This window comes from Hibiscus syriacus, unplaced genomic scaffold (assembly GCF_006381635.1).
Source record: "Hibiscus syriacus cultivar Baekdansim isolate YM2019G1 unplaced genomic scaffold, ASM638163v2 tig00111678_pilon, whole genome shotgun sequence".
Lineage (NCBI taxonomy): Eukaryota > Viridiplantae > Streptophyta > Magnoliopsida > Malvales > Malvaceae > Hibiscus > Hibiscus syriacus.
The window spans coordinates 535,139-546,634 of record NW_024063153.1 but is presented as its reverse complement, the minus strand read 5'-3'; the positions used below and the strand labels follow the sequence as shown (position 1 = coordinate 546,634).

The window sequence follows — 11,496 nt, the reverse complement described above, 5'->3', positions numbered from 1 at the left end:
CTTTCTTCTTCCTTCTTCTTCTTTGCCGTGAAGCCAAGCTAAAGGTGAGTTTTCTTGTGATCAAATTCTTGATGAATTTAAGGTTGTTTATTTATCCTTAGTTGACAACTAAGCTTAAGGAAAGCTTAGATTATCTTAAAACCATAAGATGAGGAGTGTTCGCGTGTTGTGAGTACTATAAAATATACGCAAATAATGTGCAAGTATACACAATCGCTCAAGTAATATAATGATGAGTGAGTATCGTCTCCACAGGGATTGGGTGAAATCACAAAAGTCTAACCAAAGCAATGCAATATTCTATCTAAGTATAATTAGTCTTGATATATACAAATGTCACGGCAATTGATATGTGTATGCTAGTGGATGCGGATTGATGGTGTGATGGTGTAGCAAATGGAAATGCAGTGGCAATGATGGATGTTTAATGTTGAGTATGGTGAAATGTTGAGGCAATGAGAAATGGTAAAAACAGTAAATAAAATAAATAAAATAAGAAGAAAATAATCCTCACGTGACAAGCTTTCAATGGAATGAATGGTAAGGATTGGTCTAAGGTTGCTAAACTTATTTCTCAAGTATATTTAAGCTATCTTGTCTTTACTTACTCGACAGGGATTTCCTAAGGTGTTCAAAAGAACCTAACAGAATAGGATGCCAAGGCATCTGCTCTCACTCAACGATGTTAGATAGCCTACCCTATTGATAAAGACACCCTTTTTAGTCGTTGAAATCCTATCCTAGTCTCTTCCGAGATCTAAGGGATTAAGTTATAATATTCCTAGGCCGGTTCAAAGCCCCTTGAAAATACCATAACCCATTGCTTATGAGGATCTTATCTTGCGTTTCTTCCGAATACTTACAAGTATTTTTAGCTTAGGATTCTTCCGAATACCTAACCTTCATCTAAGAGATGGACATTTCCATGCCTCTTACAAGCCTAGATGGTGAAGCATTCATAAGCAAAGAAAATAAAGAACCCAAAATAAACTTAAATATACCCTAAAAAATAAAGTTTAAACAATCGTTCAACCAACCACCACCAAATAAGTTAGTTCATGGTGGGGTTCGAAATATCCAAACACAAAGTCATGAAAATATTCGTTCCAACAACCCACAAATTAATAGAAAGATAGCAGCAAAAGGGAAGTGAGAAGAAGCCTTCGACGTGCCACCAGAGGTCTCCTCTCGGCCACCACGAACCACCTAGCTCGCTAGCTCCTTCCGGCGCCTAGCTTGCCACTCCTTAGAGCTTTATCAATGGAGGAATATCCCAAGGAAGAAGAAAGGAAAAGAGAAAATAAAAATGTGATTTTTTCTGCTCTATGCGTGTGCTCTCCGTCCTCTTTTTCTTCTCTCTCATGAGGTGTCATATATAATAAAAATATCTAGGGGTAATGATGAGGTTGTTGGGTGCAAAATACCCCTCATACCCCTAGAATCACATCTTGTGCATGAACCTTATCCTCCAAGTGGCAGTGGTCCATTGGCAGCTCTGGCAGGCGGTTACAGCAGTCTTTCACGTGTGGAGACAACTGTCCAGTGCCAGCTGTCCTTATGCAGAAATATCGTTTTGTCTTTTTCTGCGCCAGAAATGCCAAGACATTTCAATTTGCTTTAACAACGTGTGATGCCGCAACATTACTTCCCAAAGAATCCTTTTTCTTGCTATTCCCTGCACACCATAGACAAACTGCACCTTTCCCACAAACAACACCACTAAGAAATAAAATAGCACAACCACCACAAATGCAACTATATGCAACTACATGATCCTAAAATGATTAAAATGAGCTTTTAAACAAACAATAACTTAAGTGAAAAAGGCTTTAAAAGTAGCCTTTTTAGGAAGTTAACAAGGAGAATATGAAGAATCAAAGAAATGAGGTAGAAAAGTGAAATCTTGGATTAAAGCTCATAATAAGAATTAGAAGTGAGTGTTGACTTGTCATAAAGCTAACAAAGAAGTAGGAGGTGTTAGAATTCAAATTAGAACATGTTCGAATTTGGGTTAGATTCTTAAATTCTATATGGAGAATTGGATTTCTAAGTTTTAGAAGTATGGAATGGATAACAATGAGTTTAAGTAAGAGTATGCAAGTTAGATATATAAAAAGAAGGGAAATATAAAGTGTTAAGTAGACTAAGAAGAGAATTTCGTGCTAAAATGGCATTTCTGAGCAATGTGCATCGATGCACATTCATTGTGCACCGATTGTGCACCGATGCATCAATGATAAATCCTGAAAATTAGTGCTAGGTGTATCGATGCACATGAAGTGCATCGATGCATTAATTTAAAAGAAAACATCGAATGTTATCCGTGTATCGATGCACAGGTAGTGCATCGATGCACCCACTTAAATACAAACGTCGAATGACATTTGTGTACCGATGCACAGGTAGTGCATCGATGCACACATTAAGGAGTGCATCGATACACTGTAGAGTGCATCGATGCATACCCTTATTTAGAGATGAAAATGGCTTTTCTTTTAGCCTAAGAAAGGATAGTTTAGAATATACTAATTAGTATACTAATAAATATCAATGAATTACTATATAGATATTGAGCCTAAACGAGTTCTGGAACAATCGACAAGTAAGGTCGATCGAGGAAAAAACAAGGAAATATAGTTGAGTGCATATGCATAGCATGAATATAGTATTATATTCTGTTATAGACTTGTGATAAGTCTAGATTCAATATTTGATGATCACATTTTATATTATGATACTTGACATGAATACATATTATATGAATTATGTGATAAAGGTATGGAAAATGAAATGTTTATGTGATAAAGGTATGGAAATGATATGTCTATGCGATATAAATTATGTGAATTGTAAAAGCCCATGTTCTGTAGATGAGAACTGTAGGTATAGTTGGCATGCCAATGGTAGAGGGTCTACGTGGTCCTTCGGGATATATATATATTCTTTGGAACATTTGTGAGGTCTTTTGAGACACATAATTGATCTTTGGTATATGTATATGATTCTTAAGGAGTTTATATGTGGTCCTTCGGGACAAATTCTACGTGGTCATTCGGGACAAATTTCTACGCGGCACTTCGGTGCAATTTATACGAGCTGTGGTGACAGCATAGTGCACAACCTCACAATACTCATATACCTTAGGTTCTCCGTATGGTAGCATGAGCCAATAACTTATAAATACAAATTCATGAATGCTAATGTAATATGCTTACGGATAAGGATCATGGTGATATAACTACATTGATTAAGTACACGATTTCATTTCATTTCATATCATTATGACATTTTCATTACAGTTCCTTGCTATTATTATTATTATTATTATTATTATTATTACATTGCCTCACTAAGTCAATGACTTAGCGTGTGAGTGTTTCACGCGTAGGATCCGATAAGTAGAAGAGACAGGATAAGCAGCTGACATCATTACTCCTACACTATCAGATCAGAAGCAACTTAATCAGTAGGTCATTTTGCTACGTAAATGGATGTTGACATGTATCTAGAGGGTTAAGTTGTGTATGCTCTGAGTATTTTGGTAACTGTGTATTAATATATGTATATTATCGTATTTTCTTAATATAAGCCCAAATGTCGTTATTTTGTAATAAATGTGTTTTAAAAAGGTAATGTGACATCTCGAACTCGTATTCGGGTACAGGTTGGGGTTGTTACACACTCCATGTGCATCGATGCACCTTTAACAAATTCTGGGACTTTCTCTTGATGCATCGGTACACGTTGAATGTGCACCGATGCACTCAGCCCAGAATTCAGTTCTTGAACCCGAAAACTTATCCATTTCAGCTTAAATCTTTCATGTTTCATCCCCTTTTATATTCTTAACTCCAGTACACATACTTAAACCAATCTATACTCATTTATTTCATCTTAAACCTCAAAATCCTATCCTCATTATGAAATTCAAGAATTATACCAACTTTGCAACATGATTTAATTCCACTTCTAACCCTTAATATGTCTTAACTAGATTGGTGACAAGTCAAATTTAACTTCTAATTCTAGATATGAACTCAATTCCAAGATTTCATTCAAGAACCTCTAATCTTTAATCTCTTCTAACTCCATCATCCTTTGATTTTAAGATAACCTAAGCTTTCCTTAAGCTTAGTTATCATCTAATAATCAAAACTCAATCTTAAATTTAACAAGAAGCTCAATAATCAGAAAACTCACCTTTGTTTTGCTTTACACGTACAAGGAAGAAAGAAGAAGAAAAGAACTCTAGAAGCCTTTGTGTTCTCCCCTCTTCAACCCACGTGGATACATATATAACCCTTCTTTTCTTATTTCCTTGTAAATGACCTCTTTGCCCTTCTATTCCTTCTTCCTTTCAATTCAATTCCATACAATAATTTACAAATAAATCTTTATACTATTCAATCATTCTATTTTAAATCACCAAATTATGAGACTTTACAATTTAGTCACTAACCCGGTATTGAGGATGTTACAGGAAGGACGTTCGCTAAAATCCAGAAGTCAACACGATTTAGCTCCACTGACATTAGATATTCCCATTTCTTCAGACGATGCAGAACTAGAAAATGAGCCCTAAAATACCAAGGACTGTATGTCTCTAATCTATCCACATCAATCACATGATAAAGCCGGAACAAAAATCTACCATCTCCTAAATCAGAAATCGAAATACCTCCAATAGGGTGCCAAACATTTGCCAATGTAGTTATCATGGCCTGAAAATTGATCGTGCTACCCGTAAGGAATTGACTTACAAAACAATTTTCGAATGAGATGGGAATTACATTGTTCAGCTACTCTAAAATCAAAGCCTTCTCCTCCTCCTCACCTAAATTGAGGTCCTCCGAAACCTGTTCTATCTCTCCCATTAGAAGAACAAAACAAAACCAGCAAGACTGGAAATTTAGCAAGACTGGAAATTTAGCAAAACTTGAAAACTGAAACAATCAGAGACAATTCAAAATACTCGAACGGCGGCTGCCAAAAGTAGAGAAAAAAATCCTAACGCAAAGGGTTAAATTTTCACAAAATTATAATTAAGAAACGGACATAATTAATTGCATCTATTCTAAAAACTCTGGACCATGCTCAAGCTTATAACTTCAAAAATTAATTACTATTGTTTTAACCATTAAAATAACTTGATTTGAAGTTAAAACATTATCAAAATAATATTATTTTTATATTCTTTTCTTCTTCTTTTTTTCTTTTTTTGATATAAACGAACCAATATTTTTATCACTACTCTTTATGACAGGCTGTTACATTATTTGTCATTATGATTATAAGTGGTTTATGAATCTAAAAATTACTCCCTAATTTCGTTTTATCTTTATGAACATAAAATTAGTATATATTTAACAAAAAAATACTTTATATTCTATAATCGAATGTTATACACTTCAATTTTTATTCTTCAATTTCTTTTGTTCGTTGTTGTTCACTTGTTCTCCATAAATTCATAACTATTATTAATTATATATGACAATATATCATACTAGTAGAGAATGAGAGGAATCAAGCTTTAAAGCTAAAATAAAAGACTCGACCAAACGTTTAGCCAGTGGAGGAGCCACAATTTAGAGAGGGTGGATACTGAAATCTGAATTTTCTTTGATTATTTATTTATTTTATTGATATTGTTTATCTTGAAGTCTGAGTTTTCTTCGATTAGTTATTTTATAGACGATATCCACCCTAAATTTTATTTGTACACATCCTTTTTAAAAATTTTATGTTATTAACATATGTGTTAAAATTTTATGTTGTTAACATATGTGTGCTGACGTTAAAAAATATTTTTAGATCCGCTAATGCGTTTAACCATAACATAATAACATGATAAGAAGGAAAGAGCCCGTAACTTGTATAAACTATTAACATGATTAGGGAAGATTTCGTGATTTTATATTAAATGAAACAAAATTTCTAATTTTTTTAAAAGATAATAAATTTATAAAATTTTAACTAACAAACATATAATCGTCTTAACAAGTTCATGTAAAGATCTTACTAACCAAAAGTGTTTAATTTCGTATATTTAAGTGTGTTTCATGAAAAATCAATTCTAGAAGATGATTGAGGAGTAAAATGTGAACATTTTAGTAACTATCTTGCCATGAAAGACGTCTGATGATTGGATGAGAGCGGCGATAAAAAAAATGTAGTGCAAGACATAAAATTATTTAAAAGTTTAGTGGCAAAATTGATACACTCTAAAATTTAATATCTAAAATGATATTATTTTGGATATCAACAATCGTCGCCAAAAAGGACATCATCTTGTCTATGTCATACACTGTTCAGATTTTAACGGTCAAGTGATATAATTGAAGTTAAAACCAAGGTTTAGTGTTATAATTGGAGAAATTAAAAGTTAAGTGGTATAAACAATACATTACCTAAACTTCAGTTGTATCTGGTGTAATTTACTCTTTATTTATTTGTTTTTCATTAATAGATAACATCTGTTTTTTATTTGATTAATTAATGGGGGAAGATGAATACGGTAACGCTGACACCAATAAAGACCCACTGATAAAATGGAAAGAAAATCAATTCTCAACCAGACTTCGATTTGCTTTGCTTTTTCCCTTCTCTAAAATTGAATTTCTTCTCCTTGACTCTCTCGCTTTGATTGACAGGCAAGCAAGTTTCACTCTTCATCTCTCTTTTCTCGCAATTTCATAATCAAATTGCTCTGGTATTTGTTTTTATTGCCAAATTACTGATTTTGTTCTTGTAGAATGATTGTTTTGCTTTGTATCTTGCGGGTTTTTAAGGGTTCCGGGAGTTGGTCTTTCTAGAAACCAAGGTTTGTGTTTTGGTGGGATTATTGGTTATGGGGCGTTATTTTGAGGGATTTCACAATTCTTTTCTTTGGATTGAATAAAATTGATTTTACCAAATTTGCCACCTCTTTCATTTCTTTGCTTTTAAGCAAGGAGAGTTATGTATAATTAAGTTTTCTTGAAATTTGGTTTTGTGAGATTCTTCTTTTAGAGGATTAGAGCCAGGTATTAGCAGATTCATAGCTAAAAAATTCAATTATCAGAACTGCCATATTAGCATCTTTTTAAATGTGAGATCATTCAAATGGCTATTTTAGCTGCTAATATAGTGCATTCTTCTCCTGTTCATTGACAGAGCGGGTCCTTCAAAGGCAGAGAGAGGAGCTGAGGCAACTGTCTGACTGTTAGGCTTGGATACATGCATGGATCAAAGTACTGATCGTACTCCTTTGAAACCCTCCGACTGTTCAGTGCTTTGACAAAAAAATTGCTTATTAGCTGTAATATTGTATAATTCTCCCAGCTATGTCTTCTCTGTATTTTGTGTTATGCATGTTCATTTAATCGTTCAAGTAGCAATCTAAGTGTTTATGTAGCTTAGGACTTTTTGTTATTTAAAGTAATTTTATGTTTCTAAATAAAACTTGAGAGTTTAATTTCTTCTAGTATACTTAGGATGTGGATTTTAGTTTAGCCAACTTTGGCCATGGGTCTTCATTTTAGAAGGTTTAGCGATTAACCTTGTTATCTTCTCATTTTCATGTTATTAGATACAAGTTATCTAGGGGTGTGGTAGGGATCCGTCACCGTTACTGTAATCACAAATTGATTAGAGGTGGCTTAGGGCGAAATTATCCGAATACTGTTGTTGTTAGTCACAAGTTGATTAGAGATGTGGTAGGATAGACCGTCTTCTTGTTTTTACATTAAAATCATGCTTTCTTTCCGGTTGGCTAACTTGGAGATTTGGGGTTTTCTCGGGTCTTGGGTTCCACATCGCTAATATTGGCTAATTAGGACCATATCCCTTAAGTACTTTGGCTCTTATTTGGGTGGTTAAATCAGAAGCGTCTTTACTTTTCTACTTAAAGGTTATAAATCACAGTAGTCTCTTTTATTTGTACTAATATCCAGTAAAAGTTATATCGTGATTTCTAGCGATTACCACATATCTTAAAAAGTTACTCTCCTGCTTATGCAATATTATGAGCCTGTTTATTGCATGCATCTGAATGTAACCAATTTATTAGCACAGCTGTGTAGACGATATCGGAGCTTTCGTTAAACCTTGAAAATTTGGATGTGTGTGAGGTTCAAAGTAGTTTCAGTTCTGCATCTCACTCTAACTACAAGTTTAACAATGAACATCTGCTTTCTTTCATGTTGGCATCTCCCTTGGGCCTATATATGTTTTCAATTTAGCCTCCGAGTAAAAATTGATTGTTACCTCCTCCAATCTTTTGCTTTTGAGAAAGGAGAGTATAGTTGATCAGATGTTCTTTATGCATAATTAAAAATGTTCTTAATTGGTGCTTTTTATGTGTCGCTGCAATTTCTTTCAAGAGCAAAAGGGTGAGGATTGGTTGAATGTTTTCTTGAAATTTGGTTTTGTAATATTGTTCTTTTGGGGAAGTAGAAACAGGCACTAGCAGTTTCGCAGGTCAAAATCAGTATTCAGTATTAGGGGTTTAGCAAAATATTTCTAATGGACTTTGTATCTCCTTCCCTTGTTCATAACAGAGAGGTCCTTCAAAGGCAGAGTGAGTAGTAGACACCGCCAACAGTTAGACTTGGATTTTCTGAATACATGGATCAGAGTACTGATCTTATTCCTTCAACATCTCTTTTTATGCATATAGCAGTTCAGTGCTTTGCCCAAAACTTGCTTATCAGCTGTGAAATTGTATTGTTAACCAAGTTTTATGGAATTTTATCTTCTGTATGTAGTATTATGCATGTGTACAAATTTATCCACTATAATATTTGCTAATTGGGACCATATCCTTTAAGTACTTTGGTTCTTCTTTGGGTGATTAAATCAGAAGCATATTTAATGTGCTACTTGAAGTTTAAAAATCTCAAGTCCTTTTTTTTTTTTTGCACTAATAACTGTTACGATTGACTATTCAAGTAAAGCCTTGAACTATCTGGAAACTGTTCCTTTGACAATATCATTGCTATTACTTTTAGAAAGTTTGAGTCGAAGTGCCTGTATGGGCTTGGTTTAGTGGGATTCGATTTTACTGGCTGGGATTTTTCTTTCTTGGATGAATATACATACAAGTGCTGCTCATGCATCAAAAAGTATTTTTGGTAAGCAATTGTTAAAGGAGCACAAAATTATCACGATTTATAAGATTAAACAGTTGGATTGGTGATCATGCATCGTAAAAGGTTATGGTCCTGCTCATGCAATATTACGTACCTGTTTTTGCATGCACATGAATGGTTGATAGGAGCACTGATGGTTACCCAATGTCGGTGGTTTTATAGAAGTTTGAAATTTTGAATATCTGTTCAGGGTCAAAATAGTTTTGGTTCTGCATGTTGCTCTATCTAGAAGTTCAAACCATGTTATCTGCCATGTTTCTTACGGACATCTCCATTAGACCAATGAATGTGTTCTATTTAGCCTCTGATTATTTTCATTGACTCGGTAAGCATTTGGTGAATTCAGGGCACTCAACAGAACCGGTAGAACACAAAAACGGCGAATATGAACTTATTGGAGATGCAGAAGATCCACGTCTGGGAATGTACGATAAACCTCTTCCTTGCTTCGGCTGTGGAATAGGATGGTTTTCGTGAGTTCTTTTGCCCTCAGCCATCCTCCTCCAACTCATCCTATATTGTTTTATGGACCCCTGTACATATCTTGCTTTTTTCTTTTTTGCAGTCTTCTGCTAGGATTTGTTTTCCCGTTGATGTGGTACTATGCTACCATTCTCTACTTCAGAAACTACTATCAAAGGGATCCTAGGGAGAGGGCTGGACTTGCTGCCTCCGCAATAGCTGTAAGTGCTAACATAAGAGATTAATGTTATTTGCATTCAAGGTTCGTAACAGTTTCCCGGTACTCTTGTTTTAGCTGAAACACATATCAATGCGAGATAGGAACTCTTATCTGAATATGGTGAAATGATCAAATCCGGAAGTAACTCAAGAAATTGCAAAAAATGATCGTTGGTTTCTGATTCTAGTCATTACATTTTGCAGGCAATGATATGTACAATTGCTGTAATAATCACAACAGCAGTTCTTATCTTCTAGTTCTCGCTGCCACCATCTGTGTATTTACCTCTGCTTATGGTGGTGCTTCTTCAAACAAAAGGTGAGACAAGAGTACTAAACCTGTAATGGGCCCGGCTAAAAAAATGGGAAAGAAGCAAAAACATATTAGGAACCTCGAGAATAATTGAAAGTTCAGTTGTGAATGATGTAGTCCTCTCTAGGCTTGTACAAAACTGAAAGTCTATTATTACAGCTTTCGAGAACGGAACTGTGTTATGATATCCATGGTAGGGGAATCTTGTGAACTAGTAACACACTACTAGAATATGAAATTACTGATATTGTGACTTTAAAACATTGGAATCCCTACTAAAATTAACCCCTAACGTATTAAAATGATTATTTTGGCTCTTATTTTTTTCCCTTTCTTTTTTGAACATTTTGGCTTCCAACATTTCATTTAAGGCAAAAAGTCTCCTAACGTTTGACTGACTAAATAGTCACTTTGGCCGTTATTCTTTTTATTAAAGCATATTGGCTATCAATCTTTCATTTTAGAGTAAAAATATCCCTATTTTGTTTGAAGTTTTTATTTTATATTTCAATTGCAATATATTTCACCTCAAATTCCTAAACAAATTTCTAAATTCCACATTTCCATAAATTTTATTTTTTTGGCCTACTAAACATCTTGCCCATCGCATGTTACCTTTTGCATTGGAGTAAGATGACCTCGGTGGTAAAAATAGATCATTGTTATTCATTGAGATCTTGATTTTAAATACAAAAAATATTAGGGACGAGATTTAATATCAAATGGTGGAAAATTATTTATAGAAGTATTTTACTTGCTATAAATTAATAAAAAAATGATAACCTTAAGTTAAAAGACAGAAAAGTCTTCGTATCTTCTATAGGTTTAATAGAACATGTGCATATGTTTAAGAGTGATTTGGTCATCTCCAGTTAAAGACAGACTCGAATTTTGGACAGTAGCTGCCGTAGAACATGTGAGGAATGGCAATAATATTCGGTCCAAGGATAATATTCCTCCTCCCTCCCTCCCTTTCTATTTTAATTTTATTTTTTTAAATATAATGATTAAAGTTATTTTTTTTAAAAATATTTAATTTACACTTTACATTTTCGGAATCAATGTAAATGGCCCTCGTCTTTTAACATAATCACGAGAATACCCTTTCGTTTGAGCCACTTGTTTCAACATTTTCATACAATACAATAAAAATTTAACATTATTATTTTTAATATCGACGTAGATTGACATCTTTTGAAGGTCGAGATTTACGCTTATTTTAAATGTTGAAGAGATTACATAATAATAATAATAATAATAATTAGAGTTAATTGCATTCACATCCCTAATTTATGACCTTTATTTTAAATTAGTCCTTACAAATTTGAATATTATAATTTCATCCCAAACTATGTCTCATTCTAAATTGATCCT

The 11,496-nt window shown here is 33.8% G+C and overlaps 1 protein-coding gene across 4 annotated transcripts; it reads left to right on the top strand.

The window, feature by feature from the left end:
* The first annotated feature begins 6,510 nt into the window (after positions 1-6,510).
* Positions 6,511-10,385, top strand: LOC120167427 (60S ribosomal protein L18a-like protein). Of its 4 annotated transcripts, none has more exons than XM_039176455.1 (5): positions 6,511-6,650; positions 7,153-7,229; positions 9,475-9,601; positions 9,694-9,811; positions 10,014-10,385. In XM_039176455.1, exons 2-5 carry the CDS (start codon positions 7,220-7,222, stop codon positions 10,065-10,067), a joined length of 309 nt encoding a protein of 102 aa, XP_039032386.1. In that variant the 5' UTR covers positions 6,511-6,650; positions 7,153-7,219; the 3' UTR covers positions 10,068-10,385. The 4 variants fall into 4 exon arrangements, with proteins under 4 accessions (XP_039032386.1, XP_039032384.1, XP_039032383.1 ...); XM_039176453.1 differs by lacking the exon at positions 6,511-6,650 and adding an exon at positions 8,542-8,614 and having other exon boundaries at positions 7,127-7,229; XM_039176452.1 differs by lacking the exon at positions 6,511-6,650 and adding an exon at positions 8,538-8,614 and having other exon boundaries at positions 7,127-7,229.
* Positions 10,386-11,496: the final 1,111 nt, after the last annotated feature.

Bases quoted from the DNA above. Each gene is read 5' to 3' on its own strand.
- LOC120167427 (XM_039176455.1), top strand. The intron at 9,602-9,693 runs GTGAGTTCTTTT...TCTTTTTTGCAG, and splicing joins TGTGGAATAGGATGGTTTTC to TCTTCTGCTAGGATTTGTTT. The intron at 9,812-10,013 runs GTAAGTGCTAAC...TACATTTTGCAG, and splicing joins TTGCTGCCTCCGCAATAGCT to GCAATGATATGTACAATTGC.